The sequence below is a fragment of the Dermacentor albipictus genome, chromosome 5 (assembly GCF_038994185.2).
Source record: "Dermacentor albipictus isolate Rhodes 1998 colony chromosome 5, USDA_Dalb.pri_finalv2, whole genome shotgun sequence".
Lineage (NCBI taxonomy): Eukaryota > Metazoa > Arthropoda > Arachnida > Ixodida > Ixodidae > Dermacentor > Dermacentor albipictus.
In genome coordinates, this window is record NC_091825.1 from 154,343,030 (window position 1) to 154,367,356 (window position 24,327).

General features: G+C 46.6%; 1 protein-coding gene across 2 annotated transcripts in view; it reads left to right on the plus strand.

Annotated features, from left to right (window-relative positions):
• LOC135902382 (MFS-type transporter SLC18B1-like) overlaps positions 1-24,327 on the plus strand; it is a 58,715-nt gene that overhangs the window by 30,498 nt on the left and 3,890 nt on the right. Inside the window, exons 6-11 of one of the 2 annotated variants that reach the window (XM_065432392.1) lie at positions 7,114-7,182; positions 8,015-8,102; positions 13,452-13,603; positions 17,800-17,898; positions 20,323-20,414; positions 21,553-21,648. In XM_065432392.1, coding sequence (XP_065288464.1) covers positions 7,114-7,182; positions 8,015-8,102; positions 13,452-13,603; positions 17,800-17,898; positions 20,323-20,414; positions 21,553-21,648 — 596 coding nt within the window. The remainder of the gene's footprint in view (positions 1-7,113; positions 7,183-8,014; positions 8,103-13,451; positions 13,604-17,799; positions 17,899-20,322; positions 20,415-21,552; positions 21,649-24,327) is intronic. The other variant, XM_065432393.1, reaches the window with a different exon arrangement.

A 24,327-nucleotide genomic window follows, 5' to 3' on the forward strand; every position in this document is an offset into this window, starting at 1 on the left:
CCGCTTTTATAATGGTTGGTGGTCTGTTTTAGAAGCATTCGGCTATTCGCTTACATTGACAATCATCGTCGTTGGTTTGTGCGCAATCTTCCTTTTCTTTAAGTGCGGGTGGGAACGAAATGGATTGTCTTGACGGTCTTGGGAAGAAGACGAATTGTCTTTCAGGCAAAACGCTAGGGAACAAGAACAATTGCGCTTTTATAACCGGAGCTCTAGATTTAAACGTATTTTATTTTAATATTGTAATGATTCACTCCTTTCCGCAGATGATTTCCGACATCTAAATTTCCTATGGAACACGAGCAAATGCCTTTCACGACAATGGAAGGATACCTTTTTTAAAAGCTTCCGTGGTAGAGTTTCCTGCCTAAATTTTTACTTTCATAGATCTGGTTTATCCATAAATAACTTCTCTTCTTTCAATGAACCAGAAACTGTGGACCATTTCTTTGTTTCTTGCCGCTGCTTCTCTTCCCTCAGCAGAATGTTCCTCTTATTTCCAACTAGTAAACTGGGTTTAGCGCTTATTACACCAAACATCTTGTCCTTTGGCTCTTGTCAATTAGGCACAAGCCATGGGTCAATGATTACTGCTGTACACAAGTTCATTGAAGCGTCAGGAAGGATTCGCTGCTAGCGTTCCAACTGTGGGACGCTTTACTTCATTTTCATTTATCCTAAATGTATGTATAGACCCTCATGAAATTTCTATTAGCATTTAGTTGCCTAATGCTTTCTTTTGGATGTATGCCTTTACCCTTGTTTGGTATTTTATTAGATGCATTTTTCAACCAGCCTAGTGTGGTGAGTCCCACCTGTGGGTACGAGCCATGTTTTCAAACAACAACAACAACAACAACAACAACAACAACAACAACAACAACAACAACAACAACAACAACAACAACAACAACAACAACAACAACAACAACAACAACAACAACAACATGAGCAACAACAACGAGCCATGTTTTCAAACAACAACAACAACAACAACAACAACAACAACAACAACAACAACAACAACAACAACAGTCTTCCAGCTCTACTTCTTTTGTGAATTTCTTAAGACTACCAGTGAATTGTTTCCTGCTTAAATGCGGTGGAGATAGAGTCTCACGCACGTCCGCCGGACTCGGCAGTGCCCGCGGCGGCTGCCCTCAGGAACCGCAACGGCACCGAGAGCGACACTGACAGCGACGACACCAAGTTCTATGTCAGCAGTGGAGAATCTCATGAAGACACCTTGGAGCTGGTGCGGAGCCGTGAAGCAAAAAGAAGGTTTCTCAGCACATAATCGCATAATCGAATTCTAATGCATGCATCATGAAATATTCGCGGAATACCGAGCTGCTCGCCATCCTTTTCACGCCAGTTCTCGCCACTGACAACCTGAGACGCCTGCAGAGGCAAGCCCTGTCTTCACATCTAGAGGCGCTGGTCCCGAATAAAATCAATGAAATTAGACTAAAGAAACGTAAGAACGTCCTAGCGATTGATGCAGAGCACGCGGTTGCGTTGGATTCTTTGCGCGAAGCCATGGAACTTGACGGGATGAAAGTCCGCCTTCATATTCCGCTAGGCAAAGAAGTCAGCACTGGTGTAATTTACGATGTTGACGAGACCATTGCAGACTCCGATCCGTCGGTTTTAATCAAGCAGCCTTAATGTCGGTCTTAGTCAAAGCCAGCTACAGAAAACATTGTCATCACAAAACGTGTTTCGTCTCGGCACGTCACTGTGTGTAAATATCATATTTAAAGGCGAATCCCTCCCATCACATGTAAAGGTGGGCCACTTCTGACACGCAGTTCGCCCCTTTATACCAAAATCGCTGCAGTGCTGGAAGTGCATGAAGTTAGGCCATGTAAGTAGCGTGTGCAAAAAACACTACCATGCGTTCTCGATGCACTGGGCCCCACACCACTAACACGTGCGAGGCCAATGGGCTGAAGTGCACAAACTGCAGCGGCCCTCACGATACCTCCTCGAAGGAATGCCCTTTGATTCGAAAGGAAACGGCAATATTGAAGAAAATGGTCAGAGACCACTCGTCTCACTGAGAAGTAGTAACATCTATTAAGCGACGCCGATAACGTCGCCGACGCCGATCAAGAACCTCCGTATCCTCTGTAAGACGCGAGCCACACACATCACCGCACTCTCTCCCGCCCAATCACTATGTAGTCAACTCTATATATAAGGACAAAGGAGCATCGAACAGCAAGGCAACTGACGCTTGGTCTGCATTCACGAGGCTACATGCACCTAGTGAGCGAGATCAGACTTTACAGCAAGGTACACTTCGTCTGTTCCTGATAAATTGATGGACCAAGATCACCAAATTGTTGTCATGATCTCCTCTCTGGTGAGTGCTATTCGTGTTCTTCTGGACAAGTTACACACACCAACAGCTCGAAGTGCATTACAAGTGCTGGATGCCGTCAATCCGGTTCTCGCAAGCCTTGAGAAGTCCAGCGCTTGAGAACTTATACAGCGGAACCATGGCTCATTGACAACACCAGCGATCGATCCGGGATAATGTCAGAAGCGCCACCATATTCCAATGAAATGCGAGAGGCCTCAGGTGACGTATTTCGAATTTCCGGCAGTTCGTGTTTGAAAACCGCTTTTCTGTACTGTTCATCTGTGAACCGAAGTTATCAGCCACCATAATACTCTTAGGATATGAATTTTTCGTTTCTACTACGTGTGCCGAAAGTAGCAAGGTTCTAGTTTACATTCGCAAGGACCTTACATATTTTGCCCAACCCGTACGGCCACATGACGATAACCAATACGTATGTGTTACTGGAAAAAAGAAGAGACTGTCTTTTACACTTATTGGCGGTTGCCTTTCCCCAACAAGTTTAATTGCAAAAGACAAAAAGATATGACTGCGACTCCCGGTCCTTGGATAATAACAGAGGACTTCTACACTCACCCCCAGATATGGAGAAAGTGCAGGATAAATTCAAGGGCCAGGTCACTCACATCTTTTGCATCAGGCCACAACCTGTCTTCTAAATGACGGAAGCCCGACATTTCTGCGAGGAACAACGTACAGCAGCTGCATTGACTTGACACTGGTGTTATGTTGCCTGACTTCGAGCGTGCAGTGGTTCACTGATATTACCCATGAAAGTGATCACATTCCGACCTATGTGAGAATCGATGGACTAGCTGCCTTATTACCGGTTGTATCTCGTATCTCGCCAAACTGACTGCCAGTCTTTGAATATCTTGTAGAAAACACATGCAAGAAACATCGCGCGCAGGTTAGGAGACCTAATTACAGACGCACTGCAAGATTGAACGCATTGCTCTACACATTCATCCAAGCGTACAGAGTAGGACTTTGAATTGGAAAGGCTTCGTGCACTACGTCGCCGAGCTGAAAGGCGGTACAGGCGCACGAAGTCAATCTTTAGCTTCAGAGTAGCTAGGTGCATGCAAAAGAAGGTACAGCGCCAAATGGAAATGCTAGCGAATAAAAAATGGAAATGCTTTTGAGAATCAATGGACCAACGCAACCCACTCTCCCGTGTGTAGCGTACGCTACGAGGTCTCTGCTCTTGTCCCCAGCAACGACACCCTTTTAATGTCATTGCTCTCTATCGAAACCGCCGTGAGATAGACGTTACATAGGAATTTTGTGCGACACTCGCCGGAGGGGCAATTTTAGTCCCTGGCATGGCTTTAGGTGACATTTCCGGTCCACGAGACACAAGTATGGACGCTCCATTCTCTCTGGAAGAGTTAGAGGCTGCTATGGCGCTCTGTAGGTGTTCGTCTTCACCAGGGCCCAATGGAATAACATATACTGCGTTGCGACACCTAGGTTGAGAAGTGTGACGGGAACATTTCAACCTTTTTGATTCGTCATGGCAAGGTGGCGTCGTTCCACAGGAGTGGAAACGGAGCCGCCTCGTACTGCCGCTAAAAGCAGGAAACTCACCACCGGAACTGGCATCATATCGGCCTATAGCACTCGCCTGCTGTGTCGGGAAGCTAATGGAACGTATAATCCTCATGCATCTCGAATGGTGCCTTGAACACCACAAAATTTACCCTGACTCTATGGAGGGGTTTGGACGAGGCCGTTCATCGATTGACAGTGTCATCGATTTGGTACCACCTGTAGAGCAGCAAAAATCTAGGAAACGACTTTTTGGCGTGAAAGGTGCGTACAACGTTTCCCGTCAAGCCATTGTAGACGCACTTTCGACAACTGAATTAGGAGGGCGATTATTTCGATGGATGTAAAACTACTTGACACAAAAGTCCTTGTTTGTACATACCGGAAATGGTCCGCCTACCGACCACTGGCCATGCCGAGGCGTTCTCCAAGACGGTGCTCTAAGCCCTATTCTTTTTAACCTCGCACTTCTTGGGCTGACCGAGTCCACACCGGAAACAGTGAGTGTCTCAAATAAGCCGATGATATCTGCATCTGGGCATTAGAGGTCACTCGCCTGCAGGTTTGTGCAAGGCTACAGAAATCAGCAACGCAAGCATCTGGCTATCTTTGCACACAAGGCCTAATCATCTCGACACAAGAACGTGCGTTAGTCGCTTTTACACGAAAAGCGATGTCTGGTTATTCAGTACGCATCAATGGCCAGCCAATCTCCTACAAAAGAAGTAATCGGTTTTTGGGTGTCATTGATGAACGGGACCTCTCTTGGAGCCCTGAGGTTGTCCATTTAAAGAAGAACCTCCCATCTGTTCACGTCTTCAAATTCACAGCCGGCAAAACATGAGGATCGTCAGCGGACTCCATGCTGCAGTTGTACCGAGCACTTTTTATCGGATTCCTAGGCTATAGTTCTCCCATGCTTGCTAAGACATGCAAGTCAAATCTTCGAGAACCTCAGGGCGTTCAGGCACAGACATTACGCGTTTGCCTCGGCCTTTCGTGGAGCCCTGAACAGCAGGAACAGTTATAATGGCTCAAGACCATCCGATTACGACTTACATTACCACCGACACGCTTAGGGCCTATATTCGTCGCGTTTCACGGATGCAGTCAAACTATCTTGCCTGCCTGCCAGGACGACGACCACAGACGTCATTCTCCAACGTGGTCAGTAGTCATCGTGCCTCCCTACCATCGGGCTTCACATCCACGGCACGTTCACCTTCAACTTCATGGTGTTTAAACCACTTCAAGTGCGCCTTTCCGTTCCAGGAATAAGAAAGAAAACTGACCTGCCTCCCTTGGCCTTAAAGCAAAGAACTCTGGATTGTTTGTATACTTGCTACTTTTAGCGATTCCACATACATACGGATGGCTCTTCCCCTCAGACCAGCTCCACCGGCGCAGTGGTTATACCATCACGATCAATAACCATCAGATATAAGATTTTTCAAGTTTGTTGCCCTTCGAGGTGCCGATGATTATATTAACAACCAACCGGCTAATCAGTGGGCAATATTCTGCGACTCGAAAGCGGCCCTACAATGTCCTTTGTCAGCTCATCGTCGCGTGTGCTGTGAAAAGCTCGCGTCGGAGATACAAGAAACACGCCATCATATGATCGCGAAAGGACACGACGTCGTGATTCAGTGACCGCCGGGTCATTGTGGTATCTCCGGCAATGACCTCGCCGACGAAGCTGCTAGAAAAGCACACGAAGGAGCAAACCTTGTTTCTGTGCCTTTATCGAGGACTGACGCAGTCCAACACTTAAGCAAGCTAGCGCACCGTATGACATGAGAGCAGTGACACACACCTGAATTCACCGAGAATCGATTACATACCCTCGACCCATCCATGCAACTGCGGCAGTTACCTGGGTTTCCGCGAAATGCGGAAACAATGCTGTACCGCTTACGCTTGGGCGCCGAATTCACCAATGCATATATGCGTGTTCGACTGGAATTGCTGATAGCGCCCAGTGCAATGCCTGCGGTGTCGAGGAGACTATAGAACATGTACTGTGCTTATGCCTGTCTTTTGAAAATGAAAGACATGACCTCTACACAGCCCGAAATCAGTGATTGAAAACCGTTCACATTGGGCAAGATCTTTGGACAATGGACTCGCATATCGCAGCTACAAAAGGCCGCAAAGGCACTGCTGCGATTATTGAAGGCTACCGGATTGAGCGACGGCCTGTGATCCGGACTGAGTGACAGTCAGCGGATATAGAGCTGCTGCCATGGCGATATCGGCGGTGTAGTTCCTTTCCTTCTCTTAATATTTCCCTCCCCTTTTTCCTTTCTCCAGTGTAGGCTAGCCAACCGGACTCAGTACTGCTTAACTTCCCTGCCTTTCATCTATCATTCTCTCTCTCTCTCTCTCTAGACTGTCCTGCTCCCATAGATTGACTAACGAGCTCTTGTACTGATTCATTTAAACAGTAATGCCGCATTCACAAACGATCCTCACTCGAAGCTCTTCCTCCACTCCACCAAGTTGAGCACAACGCCGACTTTCGGTTGATGAAGCCACACTTCTCAAGAATTGTCGAAGGGGATTATGAAACGCAGTGGCCAGTTATCATCAGGGGTGGCGCTGATATCTATACATATTTTCTTAACTTGAGGCAGAGTGTTGAGTAAGGGAACGTTCTAGAATACGACGGTAAAAAATCGAAATCTACAAAGCTACCTGGACTGAGGAGGCCACCCACCTTTGGGCTCAAGAAGCCTGGTCTAAATAAAGTTTATTTCTCTCTCTCTCACAAAGCTACTGCGCCATTAAAATTGAAAGCTCAAATCATACACCAAATATTCGATGTAGAAGAAAATATAGGTTGCACTAGCAAATCGACTACAGTTAATGTTTATGTACAAATATTTAATAGATGAGCCACAGCTACGCAAAGCTGCCATAATCCACACCTCCGTCCCAAACTTCATTGATGACGTTATCCAAAAATAACACCAACATACGAAACGAACGCAATTCAATAAACTTGCCTCTGGTATCAAGTTAATCGCCCTCTATTTCCCTATTCATGTTACGATAATTCTCACAGAGTAGATTTGGAGATGTCCAATTCCTTTTTTTTTTTCAATTCTCTTGTGCGTGAACAATGTTGATTTGTGATAAATTCAATTTAATGAAATGCCACGAAAATTACTTCTCTTATTTTTGATATGCAGATCTTGTCGGAGGTCGCAGTCGGCATTGGCGGTTTGCTGGGACCAATACTGGGTTTCGAACTTATTGAGGTAAGAATGAATAACCATACGGACCTCAATGATTACAACACTGTGCTAGCGCCAAGTGTTAAAGCCCGGTACACCCAACTGGAATAAAAAACACAGATAACCTTGTAGTTCTGGAAAGTAAAGACTTCCAGAACTGGAAGACAAACGTAGGTGAATTTCGGACACACATTACTGACTAAACATTCCAAGACAGCGCTACACGAAAAAAGCTCCGCTTCGCATATATATTCCACAATGTGCTTTGAATCTGTATATTCTTCTTTTCTCTTTTTTTTTCAATTTCGGTCTGCTCGTTCAGCGTTTTGATCGAGCGGCCATGCTCGGTACAGAGGTTAAAGACATAAAACTTGACGAATTATTAGTGAGCTTTACATTAGGGAACGCAAGCTGCCTGCGCATGCAACAACCCAAACTATTTCGATATTGTTGGGATCCAATGGAAGCCGTTTGCGTCCGCTAAGAAGTGGTCTCATTGCCACCAATATCTCCTTCCATTTAAAATGTCTTCCTGTTTTCAAACTCTGTTAGAGCATGCAGGAGGGTCAGGCACATAACTATGCGTTGAGTCAGTCAAGCGTTAGCGCAAACACGCGTCCTTTGTACCTATGACCTATCTCGCAGCAGCAGCGAGCGTAAACTGACGTGTCATCTGGGATACATGTACTCGTTAAAAAAATAATAATAACGCAAAGAAAAAGAAAGGTGTCACTGCTTTCGGCGAACCAGTGAATGCCAGGCCGCGCGAAAACAGCGCACGAAGGTCGCTGCTGGCGCACATGTGCGCTGCAGAGTGGGCGACATCGCATCCATGCACGTGTGTGTCTATGCGCAGGTGTGGATCTACCCACTTCCCTACTTCGCCGTCGGCGGCTGCATGCTGCTCGGAATCCTGATCGCGGTCGCCCTGCCCCTGGACTCATGTGAGATCACGTGACCGCATGCGGCGCCTGCTGTCAATTCCAGTGCACGCGCGCGCTCTCGCCTTTCGACGAGATAGCCGTGACCTTCATTTCCTGACCGGGCCTTCTGCCCCTGACCGGAGCGTGCTTCTGCGTTGAGCCCGCGCTCAGTGTCCGCAGAAACACATTCGCACGTTTCGACATGGGCTCTATGGTTCGCAGAAACCAACGAGATAACTTGACGATCTCACAAGGGCGGAACGGTTATGATATGTCACACGTATCATTCGCTGTTTACGTCGAGGCTTATGCCCCGAGTGTGCGTGCATACGAATATCGGTAGGTTTCGGATGAACGCGTCCAGTTCGGGGAAAAAGCTCACCACGCGCTCTCGCCTGCATGCGCTGTGCGCTCCCTGCACGCGCGACGGTTGCGGGCTTTGAACGGCGGAAGCGCATTGATCGTCCGCGTGCATGCGGCTCGGCTGTGTCGCGGAAGGCGAACGAGGTTTTCGATCCTGCGCCGTGCGGATCGAACGAAATTTCTCACGTTGTGCGCACGTGTGATCACTGCTATAGCGCGTCTGCACACACGCTGTATCTGCTTTCCCAACTCACGTGATACGGCGCTGTTCTGAACAAATTTCTCGTGCCCCGTGCGCGGACGTGCGTTGTCGTTCCCGCGTTTAACGCTTGTCATTGATTTACATCCTGTAGTTTGTCAGAGGAGAATAAGGGGTTCTGAGGCGCTCGATTGTTCGTTATAGTTACAACCGTGTGAAGCAAGAAGACAATGAAAGCCAGACAAGCGTACGGGAAATTAACTGTCGTGTTTAATTGAAGTGCACATATAACAAGGAAAGGTGACGTGAAAGTGGACGAAAAGACAACTTGCCGCAAGTGGGAGCTGAATCCACGTCTTCCGCCTAACGCGAATTGTGCTTCGCCATGTCACATAATATTATTATTGTTGTTTACAGCAACAGTCATAATAATATTTTGTATAATATAATTATAATATTACAACCTGACTTCTCGAAGGAGCTATTTAATAGCTGCAGTGGCCCTTTCCAATACACCTACAGCATATATATATATATATATATATATATATATATATATATATATATATATATATATATATATATATATATATATATATATATATATATATATATAGAGAGAGAGAGAGAGAGAGAGAGAGAGAGACAGAGAGAGCTCCAGAGCATATTTACCAGAATTCTGGTGACCTGCCACAACATGGCTAATTACACACGTAGCGCTTGGCAGGCCCGAGAGCTTCTCCATGCTTCAATGCGCCAGTTCCAACGGTTTTCTCACAAAACTTTCGTCGAACTTTGAAACAGATGTCTGGTGCGGTTTCTCCACAGCATGTAGTCGCAATATAAAAGCATTGATGAAAAAAGGAAAGTGATTACGAAGTGTCACAGAAGTTCATCCCATTTAGCAGTGCGAAATATCAAGAGACAATTGCGCCGCAAACTGTTAAAAAAAAAGAATGCATCATTTGTGGTCGCCTCGTTCATGCTAGTACAAAAAAATTGGGCTTGGTGGTGGGCTTCAACGTGACAATGGCCGCCTTGACCAGCTCATTCATACAGAACTTTTTCGCGGAGCAGTTTGCTCTAGAGAAACGAGATGGCGCTTTCGGCGGCGCGCCGCACGTTGCCTCGGCGGAAGCGCACGAATACGAAACCATTACCCCGCTACTGTGCGATCAGCTGTCGGAAAGGCAACAGGGTGTTCGATAACGCACTGCGCTCCGTTAATGTTGCAAAACATGGAACGGCAGAGGGAAGACGTGTGCCGTAGTTCACTGCAAAAACATTGACTGGCATATTAAGAGATGGAATGAATCTGTGTAGCCAAGTCCACAGACTGCTGTATACGTAAGGACTGCCTGTGTTGCCGGCCACCCTTCGCAATGCAAGGCTTTCCTCGAGGATAAAAACATTCACTCCTACGCCATCATTGTATTACTTACCTCCAAAGAAAGGATTTCAACCCTGGGTCGTTGGCAAGAGTGAGTACCGCTCGTTACAAAGTGAGAGTAGCACCGCTTCCTGGCATAGTAAGTTTCCAGCACTTTGTCTACACACATCTACACCAACTCACACGCAAACTTACGCCCACTATGTCACCCAGGTGTTAAGAATAAGCGAATGGGCTCACTGTAAAACAATGCGCCGAAGCATGGGTGACGGCAACTACACCGACTATACACACGAATATTCGAAGCTGAACGTTTCGTGGTAGTCCGCAGGGACTAAGCTAGTAACGCGATAATACGTCTAAGTTACCCCCTCCCCCCAAGTTATTACAAAATACAGATCATCTACGTTCCAAGCCTTGTGCGCAGCAAGAACAAATCTGTCGCAACTGAGCGCACCCGCAAGCGATTAGGCAGAAAATAAATATCAGATAGTGACCGCACCAAGGAACATTACGGGGTCGGAAACATCACAAGTCGCAGCTTCAAAGTGATTGGTGATTGCCAAATAAGGAACGAAGACCAAAACACACTGATTCTGACTTAATTCATAAGCGGAAATATTGGACGACTTGGAATACATTTCTAGCAACGCTTACAGTACAAGCACAGTAAAGGCTAGTCGCGCTCTTTGGACAAAGTGTAATGAGCACCGAAAGTACTTACATGTCCTCTGAAGCTCTGACCAAAGCTTCGTGTCCTCTACCCTATCGCCGTCTACGATATCCACCAAAACATGTTTGCTGAGCCACACTGGGCACCATGCAAATCCATTGTAATCATTGGAGGCAATGTAGGCAAGCAATGGACGCGTACCACGAGATAAAACATCGCGGCGCCCATTATATTTTCGTAAAAAGGGTCAATAGGCGCATAGAATTTTCTTCTAACTTCTAAGAGGCAAGCTTATAAAGCAATAACAACAAAACGGAGCTTCATTAAGGATGTTAACTTACAGATACGCTATAATCTCACACCAGCCACTTTTTTTGCATATTGCAATATGTATTCACTCAACAAACTTCTTTTAAACACGCTTGCGTAAAATTGGACGAGTCACACACAAACTCATCAATGATGCCAAATAGTATATAATCGTGTTCTTGTTATGCATTCATAGCACGCGAGAAAAAAAAGCTATTTTACAATGTCCAGTTTCTGTACAGTCTCGCATTAAGGGGATTTAGAAATAGAGGACTCACATTTATGGGATGCTATTGGCTGAGTGTAAAAAAGAACGCAAAAAGCGTACAAGAGAACGCGAGCGGGGAGTGGAGTTTTAGGTACGCAAGGTCGCGTGGGAACTCCATTTCTAATATTTATTGTTATCATGTCAGGTGACACAGCGGGGTAAAACATCTCAGCAAACTCTTACCACATTGCGGAACACAACGCTTCCGTGTGTATGACAGCAGCCACTCGTGTTTTGCCCGCCCGTACACTCTATAGCGATATGCAAAAACAGATATGCCTGCATTGTGCGGGAACAACTTCAATCACGTTCTAAGGGATGACTCACTGTGTGTACTTTTTAACTGGAAACACAGGAACATGCTTGTGTCAGCAGGAGCACTTGCGCACGTTTGGCTACCATTTTCGAGCAAGTACAAAATATCCGAGTGTGTACTTCAGCGCCAGAACAAGCCAGGCGCGTTAAAGGGACACTAAAGAGAAAAAACAATTTTAGCCGCATTGGTATATTTCCTCTCTACAATACAAAAAGTAATGGTTACCGCGAGAGGAGGACTGGTAAACGGGGAAAACTAAACATAAATAAATACGAAGGACAGGTAGCGAATCCACCTCGAAATTATCACACCAGTTTCACGTAACGTCATGAATTTTCAAAGCATCTGCTAGGCCCTAGTTAATTTTTTTATCAGTAAAGATGAACTACATTGTTTTATAAGAGAGTCATAGACTGTACGTAGTGAGTGCTAAGAACATGTACTGCGTCACTAATAAGAATGCAGCAGAATACGATGACTGTCGACGGTGATGCGTCTCCGGCGGCCACATTTAGATGGGGCCCAAGTGCAAAAAACGCCCGTGTCCTGTGCATTCGGGAAAAATTAAAGATCCCCTGGTGGTGAAAATTAATCAAGGAGTCCTCCACTACGGCGTGCCTCAAAACCAAATCGTGGTTGTGGCATGTAAAACCTCAGAATTCAATCCAACCGTCGAAACGAGTTATGCATGAGGCATGTACACCAGCGCGACTATTCTTTCGCGCTCCCCTAAGAACACTCGGCGCCACCTATAGCGCAGCCGCCACGGAGCCTGCGCATGGCCTCTGAAACTGAGGAACGCGTCATGCGGCAACCGGGCTCCTCTCTCTCACGCTTCCCTATGGACACGCTGCTCCATATAGTGATGCTGCCGAGAAGTCTGTGCTTGGCCTCCGAGACGAGCAGCGTGCCGCGCTGGTGCCGGGGACTGCTGAAAATTGTTTCCTAGCTTGCCGCACACTGAGCAGCACATTCTCAGTAACCTAAGTTGGGGAGAGGTTCGTCGAAGAGTGGCACGTACCCAGTGCATTTGTGGCGCAGCCTGCTAATGCGTTGGGTTGCTGTCCTTGAGGAACCCTTGCGACGTGGGTTCGATTTTGCTCGGCATCGCAGAAATTTAAGGGATCTTTTTTCGTCATTGTAGAGCGGCACATTCCCAGCGACACATACCTAGTCACCCAAGTTGGCGTCAAAGACGTTAATTGAAGAGGGGTATATACACACCTGCTGGCGCATACCCTGCGACTCAAGTTGGCATCAAAGAGGTTCATTGAAGACCAGCACAAGCCGAGTGGCACATAACTAGTGCTCCAAGTCGGCGTCAAAGAGCTTCGAACAGCGATACCTGCTCGGTCCCGCGTCCACAGTAACCAATGTCGGCGTAAAAGAGGTTCGTTGAAGAGCAGCACGTGTGTGCACGTTGCCACGTACACGGTGACCCAAGTTGGTCCGGTGGTTGGCCTCGAAGCCTGTTACGTCAGCATAGCAGCGCGATGCGCTACTCGTTCCACCAGCGGCTACCCAATGACCCAGGTAGGCGGGAGAACGATTAGATAAATAGATAGACATCCCCCGGAAAGTCCGCGTAGTACCCTAAGAATTCCAACCAATACGAGAAAATGGCTTAAAATCCGTGACGTCATGCTGATGAACCGATTCTTAAATATAATATATGAAAAAAATATGTGTGCTCAGTACTGAAGATACCGTAAGCACCCATTGCGGGTTCGGGAAACGAGCCGCTTGAAAGTAGATATCGTAAGACGTCGCGCACAAAAGGAGGAGGTGACGGGGAATGCTTCAGGGTATCGTGGCGTGCTCAGCAGAAACCAATAATCCGTGCGCTTTGCAGGCGTTCCCTTGGAGAAGACGCTCAGGTTGAGCTCTTGCAGCGCCATCGCCTTCCTGGCCGATGCCCGAGTGCTGGTCGACCTTGTCACGCTGGCCCTGGGAGGCATCACCATGGCTCACTTCGACACGACGCTCATCGCACACCTCACCTCCGTGAGTGCGGCTGTGTGTGGCGGAACACTGTGGAAGTAGAAGGTGTTCCTTTTTTTTAAACCATAAAAAAAATTATGTGGCAGATAGCGCAATTATACTCCTCGAGCAAGATCGCTCTAAGAGGCGTACATTACTTGCACAATACATATACACGCATAATTGACTCATTAAGAAACATTCGCTCATTTCGTTTTTATCTAATTACTTTACAGCACGTATAGCATTTTACGAATTGTAGCCGGTGTGTTGACAAGGCATGATGTCGGAACGATCTTTAAAGATGGCACAGGTTGCGCGATATATGCCGCGAAACTTGCGTTACAAGTGCACTGTTGTTCCACTTACCTTCTTAACAAAACGTCATTTTATGCATTGAAGCAGAAAATTATCTGGACTGCCAATTTATTTAGTCGCAAATTTCGAGAATTATTATCTCGAAACTAGCGTCATTATGAGAATTCGTCCGAAGTGGTTCCGCCTCGCGAAGTCACCGGCTAAAGCGATGCATGTAAGTTGCAAATATGTCGTACAGGAATTAGTTAGAACTTAACTAGTGAAATTTAGTTAATTAAAATTATACGTTCTGACTTCTCGTGCAAGTAATGTCCGCCTCTTCGAGTAATCCGGCTCAAGGACTAGAATTGTGTTATACGTGACAGGTGATTTATAAACATTCTGTATAGTTAAAAAAAAGAAGAAAGCAACTGGTACGTAGTATTACCACTCATTACCAGTAGAGTCGGCCACGTGACAGTTACCCCAGACACTGCAACTCCAAAAGGTAGCTAGGGTACTTTAGTGCAGTGAATAGAATCAGACTCGCTAATAAAAAAAGGCAGTTGCTGCAGGGAGATGTTACATAATAATAATCTAATAATAATGTTTATTTTGCAACCAAAATGTTGCGCGCGAAGCAATACGCACAGCTTGAGGGACCCTCGCCTCATTGTATACACATGAGGCAACAACGGCGGTGGTTTAAAGACAAGACAAACGCAAGCAAGAGAAGTGTGAAAAATGGGAAAATAGGCAGTAAATACAGGTGGACCCGATGCTGCAAAACTTAACAAGCGTCAGCAAACACATGTGTGCACGGGAACTATATATGTCAGGGTGTTTTTCTTTTTTTTAGCTGCCCCAAATTTTTAAAAATTGTCTGTGGCAGATAGCACAATTCTAATCCTTGATCTAGATTACTCGATCAGGTGGCCATTACTTCTACGAGAAAACAAAATACTTAACTAAACAATTTACATAACTGCGATAATTACTTTTCTATTTATTCAAATCATGGCCACTATTTCAATCTACGAATTATAGACGCTGAGTTCGCACGGCATATTCACTTGCAACGAATTGTCAGGACTGCACCAATTTTGAGATATTAATTTTCAAAGTGTCTGACGAAATTCACTGGCGTTCCAGTTTGTGCTCCAAAAAATAAAACAGCGTTTTCTTAAAAGTAACTGGAACGCCAATGCATTTCGTCGTACTCTTTGAAAATTATCTCGAAGCTGGTGCAGTCCTGAGAATTAGTTGCAAGTGGATACGCCGGGCGAACTCAGCGTCTATAATTCGTAGATTGAAATAGTGGCCGTGATGTTGATTGTGCCATCTGCCACAGGCTCTTTAATTTTGAAAGTGTTCGCTGAAGCATACGTTGAAGGCAATGTATGGTTCAGCAACCGATCCTCATAGTATGTCCGTGATTTTTTTTTTATTACTGTAGCAACGGTTCAGCATGTCGAGTACTGCACACTGGGCAGTTTTCTGTTACTATTGCTAGCCTGATAATGAGTTGACCTTTTTAATTAGTCTGAGTTTAAAATAACGGCAGAATTTGTAATCATCTATGAAGATTGTAACGGCCGTGGGATGGTTTTATCCATAAAATGATGGATGGTTAGCTCAGCGCAAGGGACAGGACGGTCATCCAAGGCCTAGAGGTAGCGGCCAGCTCCTCGCGCACACTTTTTTTTCCTTCAGCTGCGCCGTGCAGCATGACAATAGCTTCTCAATCATTTTGTGATTTTTGAATAATTCACCTGTATAGACCTCTCTACCGGCAACTGGTGCTGTTTCCTTCCAGAATGAGGCCGGCATATGTCTTGCAGACAGTTTTTACAACTTTCACAACTTTATCTTAATTCCACTTTCATCACTTGGGATAACCAATGTTTTTTTGCAGAAGAGCGGAGTTTGTATTGGCTCCTGCATTGCTCCCATTCTTAGTGACTTCTTTTTATCTTGTTCGGACCATGACATTTCACTACAAGTGGAAGGTACTGCAGTTTTTTAGATTGACTGCTCTTCTGATGCCTTCATTCTGGAAACAAAGAAAGTGTTAGAAACGATTCAGAAGTGCTTAGTTCCCGTTCAAACTACTCATGAGTTGCCCGCAGAGAGGTGTATTCGCTTTCTTAATCTTCGCCTGAGCTTTCAGGACAGCCATACGTGTTGGTCGTATGAGCCGCGATCGAGCCAAGCCACTTCAGCCATATACGTCCGCACATTCTAAGCTTGTTAAGCGGGCAATTATCAGTTTGTGCTTCAAGGATGCCCTTAGCAAGTCTTGCTGCCATGTAGTGGACGTAAGTCTTGAAGAGCTAACTAGACGTTTGTCCTTGGCTGGATATCCTAGGGTGGTGCTAGTACGTGTCTGTCGCGGAACGCAAGCGCGTTCCAGCACGCAGAAGTCAGTTGCCGATGCCCCTCCCGGTAAACGCCCTAAAGTAAGTGTTATACCTTACATGCCCGGGATATCCCATAACTTGAAAAAGATGACCCGCCGTGGTTGCTCAGTGGCTATGGTGTTAGGCTGCTGAGCACGAGGTCGCGGGATCGAATCCCGGCCACGGCGGCCGCATTTCGATGGGGGCGAAATGCGAAAACAACCGTGTACTTAGATTTAGGTGCACGTTAAAGAACCCCAGGTGGTCGAAATTTCCGGAGTCCCCCACTACGGCGTGCCTCATAATCAGAAAGGGGGTTTGGCACGTAAAAACCCCATGATTAAAAAAAAACTTGAAAAAGATGGCCCAAAGGGCAAATGTAAGAGTTGTTTTTTTCTGCTCCCAACAAGCTCGGCAAGCTTTGCAAGCTGACGGATCCAAATGCTGTCCCGTCCGATAAGTGCACAAAGCATCACCGCAAAAAGTTCGTCGAGTGTGTTCACCGGGCGGTTTACAACCTCCCGCTTTCATGTGGGAAGCGAAGTATGGGGCAAACTGGGCATTGCCTCAATGATCGGCTCCGCGAACACCGCAACAACGTAAAAAAAATGGCACCGGTGGGTTTTGGCGATTCATTGTCGCGATCATGGCTGCAAACCTATGGAGGACGAATGCACGATTGTGTCCCGTGTAAGGAAGCAGCTCAACCGTGAAATAACTGAAGGGCCGTTGGGGGCGAAATGCGAAAACACCCGTGTGCTTAGATTTAGGTGCACGTTAAAGAACCCCAGGTGGTCGAAATTCCCGGAGTCCCCCACTACGGCGTGCCTCATAATCAGAAAGTGGTTTTGGCACGTAAAACCCCACAATCGATCGAAATAACTGAAGGGCAGATGATTGCAAAATTGGGTGATAAGTGTGCTAGTTTGCCTTCACTGGCTCTCACATAAAAAGAACTAAGTTTCTTGGAGGCGGCATCACATGACTCATAACTATGCTACACGAATGTGCAGTTCGTTTTCATGCAAGCTCATGCGCAGTCTATACTGCTTCACATGTATAAACGGATTCAGTGGTACAATAAATTTAGTTGAAAGTTTGCGCTTGGTGTGTCTTCTTCTCTTACGTCCGTGTCTTTCTTGTTGCGCAGTAAGTTGGATTACCAACTTGGCCCGGAATGCTGCTCTCATTGAACAGATATTTATAACAACGCCATTTTTTCGCATAAGCGAGGCTTTAATATGTATGAAGTTAGTATTACGGCGTTATACAAATTTCGGCGTAGTTTGCCGTGACTATAGCACCTACAGCGTGGAGTTAGCCGACTTAACAATCTTAGCAGAAAACAGGAACTGACGTTACGTAAGAGGGAAATTATGATACATAACTGTTCAAGAAAGATCACATTGCAGCAGACACTAAAGCTTGTTGACGTCTTGTAGAGTTACTTCACATGCATCTCTATTTTAAATTTATTTTTTGCGGTAAGAATGCGCTTCAGCGACGTCTCCGCGTTGGTCGCAGATGAACGAGAGCGACCCTCGCACCGACTACTCCTTCGCCGTCGTGTTCGGGGGTTACGCCATCGGAGCCATACTCTTCGGCGTCGTCACGGCGAAATTCGTAAGTATGCCTCTCGACAGCAGCAGTTTCTTACCTCCGTAAGAAATGGTACCAAGCGTTCGCATTTTCCTTCTTTTTTTTTTCTCTACTGCAACAACGGGGGTGTTGGTCGACGAAGCGGTTCCAGAATTTTCGATTCAAAGCTAGGAGGGAGCTACAACTTTTCAAGTTTAAAGATTTGCTGTAATGCTGAAATCACGCCTGGAGTAGCACGCCAGTCTAAGGCCTTAGAAGCCCCTGAGACGCGGTTCATTGTAGTTTAGCGAGTCATAATTTTTTACAATGAAAACCATCTTTGCCAGCTAAACAGATCGAGTACATAATTGAGACTATATATATATATATATATATATATATATATATATATATATATATATATATATATATATATATATATATATATATATATATAATAATATTTGGGGTTTTACGTGCCAAAACCACTTTCTGATTATGAGGCACGCCGTAGTGGAGGACTCCGGAAATTTTGACCACCTGGGGTTCTTTAACGTGCACCTAAATCTAAGCACACGGGTGTTTTCGCATTTCGCCCCCATCGAAATGCGGCCGCCGTGGCCGGGATTCGATCCCGCGACCTCGTGCTCAGCAGCCCAACACCATAGCATATATATATATATATATATATATATATATATATATATATTTGGGCTCATTTTTTCCCGGACATTATCGGAGTGTCCGAGAGAGAAATGCAACCAATTTGCTGTTCACTGGCCCACACAGAACTAAAATAAGTCAAACCAAACGACCCATTTTCTTTCTGCATAAACGCCAATAATAGAAGCTGTTGATGCACTTACCGTAACGTCACGCTCTCAGGATGACGTGTGCCGCGAATGCATTTGTTCGTGTGAGCTGTCGGCCCTCTAATAGTTTGACGTAACATATTCTAGAACCCATGTCTTGCGTTGCAAAGTGATGCATCCACGCTGTACTACCACTAGTACGTGTTGAATTGAACGCAGCCGCAGATATAGCAGCCGCTTGTAAGAGCAACTTGCCGTGTCAGGGGAGCTGAGCGAGATACTCATTTAACTGCTCCAATTTGTAAGTTTACGCATGGCAAGCTCGAACGCATGTTCCTTTCGGCTGGAATCTGAGGTTACGTGCTCAGTAACGACTTTCAGAAAGTACACAGTCCCGATAGTGTTCACGTGTCGTGTCATACGTAGGTGTTATTTTCTCTTCTTTATTTAGATCGTGCATTTTTTTTATCAAAACACGCAACCCACTCTCGCAAAACACCTCTATTCCAGTCATAACTATATTGTTTTCTTCGTGAGCGTTGAATTGCAAAAAAAAAAAAAATGGCTGTGGCTTAGGTAAGGTTAAGTCCAGGATGCGAAGCATACTAGCCTTTATTTTAGTTGTTGAACCACTGTTTAGCCTGGTGAACTGCTGTTGCTTGGCTATATTTGGTTCGGCTAGACGAAGAAACAACTCATGCATTACTGCTTCGCCTTCAAGAGTGGAACGCGACAGCGTTCCCGTCGACCCGCCAAGGGGTGTAAGACAATGGGCTACAGGGCAGCGACTACGCGCCCCGCATTGGACGCGGTGAGCGTCGAGCAAAGCAGCGTTCGGCGCGGCAACGAAATGTGCGCCTGAGCAAGAGACGCACGCCTTAGAAACAGCTCGTTTCTAAGGCAACACCGCATTCACTAGAGGCGCTTTTGTACCGCTTTGAAGCATCGTACTCGTGGCTCAGTGGTAGCGTCTCCGTCCCACACTCCGGAGACCCTGGTTCGATTCCCACCCAGCCCGTCTTGCAAGAGTTGAGCCAAAGCCACTTCTCCTCTGTCGTGACGTCACGGTGTCACGTGGTTTCAAGGCGACACCGCCGCGCCTGAGGAGCTGGGTTGAGCTCTCGTAATATGCTTCGCATAAAATTACAATGCGCACTTTCCGATGGAGACGCTCCGTATAATGTATCAGCGGAAAACGCTTCGTACAATGGCAAATTCGTTTCCATGAGCATGCTACATATCACGCACCGGGAACGTACAGCAATGCTATAGGTTTACGGTGCTGGTAGCTTCTACCTGTGCTTCTTCTTTCCAGTGTCTTCTGGTAGTTTCCGGTATACTGGTATCAACCTGTGGTGGCATCTATGTGGAAAATTCCTGCAATGGGAGCGTCACGTTGCGCGTGTATCGGCATGCTATCTATTCTGTATAGGGGCGCTATATGGCAAGGAGGCGTTGCCTTGCAGTGCCAGAACACAGCAAACAGAAACAAAACTAGTGTTTCGGCACCAACGTCATTGAAGGGGCAGCGACAACCCGCTCACTGTCGCAGCCAGGGTCAGCGTGGAGGGCGCCGTTAATCGTGTTTGTTTTGCTGCTGACTATGACCGAGTCACAAAGGTGGCGCCGATAAAAAGGCGACCCCGTCCTTTTGCAGGAAGCTGACGCCCTTGTTATTTTCGTTGCCCAACTGGTTTCCTGCGCGGCATTCCTCTTCGTGGGTCCTGTGCAGTTCATCCCGATTCCTGCGTGAGTATGAAAGCAGCCAGTCACAGATTCGTCGAGGAAGTGCATGCTTAGCACGCGCTTAGCGCAGGACGGAATTACAAAATGGAGTGGCCCGAGGCTCCTGGCTACTTCCCCTCCTCTATTTAAAAAAGGAGAAGGTTTATTTGCTTAATTACCTCCCTGATGTTTGGCATATGTCGTGTGTCTCTAGCCGAATAAACTTTGCCGATCCTGGAGACTTCGTGATCAAAGTGGGCGTATCCTGACACCAGTGTGCGATGTGTCCTCGCAAGGATCTCAACGTGTCTTGTAACGCGTTCCGATCTTGGAGGCAGTGTATAACCAAAGGCGCAGATGGACCGATCCTGACGGTTGAATGTAGACTTATCCTCATTTCCTCTTCATGTTGTGGGGTTGTAAAATATATTAAGATAAAATGGCAGTCTCCCCGGACGATCTACGGGCGCGGCGGTCGGCCGCGCTGCTTAGCTCAGAACTCCAAGACAAACTTTGGGCCGTCCAGCGAGCCATGGAGGCCGTACAGGAGCAACAGCTCCGAGCAGTGGCCACCTAGGCGGCCCCAGGCCCGGACCTCCCGATCGCCGGATTCCGAATAAAGTTATCTCACTCACTCTTGTCATTATCTTCAATATACTGTCGCTGCATAGAAGTATGCTAGCGACTGTCATAAAGCTTTTTCTAATCTCAAACACAAACGGATATACGTTCACTTCGCATACGGTGCGCCATCATGAAAAGGAACACCAGACCTGCGTTTAAAGCTGGTATCCTGTCTTTGCGCCGAAAAAAAAAACAAAGAAAAAAAAAACAGAGTTCGACGAGGCTGCTCTGACACGAGAACTAAATAGGAAATAGCAGTGAGGGGGCGTTCCGGCTTACGCGTTTGCAAAATCATCGCCTGTGGGTTCCCTTTTATTTGGAACAGACTATATCCATTTGTGCCAATTTCGAAATGTCTTTGAAACAAATGAAGCCGCTTTCCCCGTTCTCATACGTAAGGCTCCGGCCCACTACTACCTTAGCGCTTGGCCTTCGATGTTCGATCATTGTTGCGTCCGTATACGGGACTGAACGGTGACTTGTCGAGTGACTCGCTGCCTTGTCGCGATGCTTTCATATGTTTTTTTCTTAATTGCAGAAAACTTTGGCTTACACGCCTTGGCATAGGCCTCGCCGGTTTCGCTGCTGCGGGTCAGTTTCTGCCCGTGATCGCCAGAGTTGTTCACAGCGCGACGTAAGTTGTTTACAGTTACCCATAATCTCCAAACACTATAGTTGGCGAACGTAGATTTCATAGTTGAAAACAGCGCAAACGACACGGACAAGAGAGAAGCCGACAAGGCCAAAAATCGGCTTTTCTATCTCTTTTAATGCGATTATCATTCTTAGCCTATTTCCCCCACACTGCAATTTGTACCGTGTTTCTAGCCACTTTATGCCGGCGATCTGTCTAAGAGGAGAAACGAAAGACTTGACACACTTCGGTACTGATTGGTAATCGAACCCAGGTCCGCGAGCGAGCAGCCCACTGCTGCACCCGCTCGGCCACGTACACGGCCTGGGCGACGAGCGATTAATTCTCAGCGTTAGCGCGCACCGGCTCACTGCCGGTTGTTAAGAACGGCCAACTGCACTGCAAGTTTCGCCAACCAGTTGCGACTGTGGAGGCAACATTCCGGGAGCGTCGCCGCACACCTCTAGCCACGGCGTGACTAAGTCGACTGTGTGTGAACAACAATACGTACGTCCTCCTCGACTCTCCGTCGCTGGAGCCGAGTTTGACGAAGTCGCCATTGTGACTAAACGGGCTCGGCGGACCAACTATTGTTACTGAGCCGCGGGAACGTCTACTGACACCCCTTCCCACGCGCCGACCAAGACGCCAGACAATGGGCGGCCGGCGGGCGCGCTGCAGTTCGGGGAATAAATGCTCCTACGATGCCTCGTTCTCCCCTACGGCGCCTGGTCAACTCGCCTACGGTGCTTGGACGGCTGTTTCCGTCACCTGGGTATCGGGAGAGGACCGAGTGTTTAAAAACCTCTGTTGGGCGGCTGCTCGGGACACTCTCTCTCAAGCAGTCATGTTAGACTGATGTACTTTCTCAAACAGTCATGTTAGACTAATATAAATACTGTAACTAATCCCATATTCCTCGTTCTCGATGTGAAGCAGTCCTTCCCTTCATCAACGTCCTCAGCGTGGATAAGTTGGAGGACGGCATGGGCCAGCTACCTTCTAATTCATGCCTGACTCCAATCTTGACAACGGATCACGAGCGATGGGATTGAACCCCCAATCATAACGCGGTGCAATCCCGGATAACACGCACAAGAAGAAGGGCTTCGCGCGCGCACCGCTAGACGGCGCAGCGGGTCCAGAGGGAAGAGCGAGGGAGGAGCTCGGCTACCGCACACGGCTCATACATGACGCGCTTCAACGGTGCACCTTTCAATTTTGTCCATTGGCTTTTAGACCGAATCACGCCAGCACGAAATTACATGTGCACCACCACTTGCATGCTAATCGCATTAACGACGATACATCCCCAAAGGATGGGTTCGATCTGCCTGAATTGTCATTGCCTTAAATATAGTAGAACGAAACACAAGATTTAACGAAATTGAACATAAAGCGGCTTAGGCCATTATCCGTATCCTGTATCCATGACCAATTTATATCGACTAAAAAAATGGCTGTGGCTTAGGTAAGGTTAAGCCCAGGATGCGAAGCATACTAGCCTTTATTTTAGTTGTTGAACCACTGTTTAGCCTGGTGAACTGCTGTTGCTTGGCTATATTTGGTTCGGCTAGACGAAGAAACAACTCATGCATTACTGCTTCGCCTTCAAGAGTGGAACGCGACAGCGTCCCCGTCGACCCGCCAAGGGGTGTAAGACAATGGACTACAGGGCAGCGACTACGCGCCCCGCATTGGACGCGGTGAGCGTCGAGCAAAGCAGCGCGTTCGGTGCGGCAACGAAATGTGCGCTTGAGCAAGAGACGCACGCCTTAGAAACAGCTCGTTTCTAAGGCAACACCGCATTCACTAGAGGCGCTTTTGTACCGCTTTGAAGCATCGTACTCGTGGCTCAGTGGTAGCGTCTCCGTCCCACACTCCGGAGACCCTGGTTCGATTCCCACCCAGCCCGTCTTGCAAGAGTTGAGCCACAGCCACTTCTCCTCTGTCGTGACGTCACGGTGTCACGTGGTTTCATGGCGACACCGCCGCGCCTGAGGAGCTGGGTTGAGCTCTCGTAAAATGCTTCGCATAAAAAATCTGTAAAAGTAAAATCCTGCGCAAAATACGCGGTGGTTTAATCATATTAGTGTCTTAGCAAAACTAGCGTTCTGCATAGCGTCGTTATGCAATTATTCTGGCATTCATTTTATTGCAGATTAAATATATGGGGCGTTGACTATGTATACGTAACAAGTTTTTTTTTTTTTAAATTGAAACGTCTATGTTCAAGTTGTCTCGTTCCTCTGTAAGTAGTGTAAGTAATCCAGTGAATGATATACCTTGGTCGTGTTTAACATTCTGTTAGTACGCTTATGCTGTTGTCACGGTCTTAGTTGAATTGTTCATTCTGATTTGTCACTTTATATTTTATGATTACGGTATAACTTATAACTACCAATTTTTCACTAATGAATGGCGTGTTTCAGTGCGCATAATCAAGTAGAGCTTCAAACATATAGTATCGCTGTACCGAGACTTTTTTGTTGTTGTTGTTAAGCTTTGGTTTCAAGGCAGAAGTGGTTCACAGCATAGTGATGAACAAATATTGAAGAGCGCGCTACATTTTATTTTTGTCTAGATCGTATATATATTAACGTCTGTTGTACGACGATTTTATTTCGAATCGCTTTCACGTTCAAGAGCAGCACGCTTTTGTCATATTACGGGGTTCAT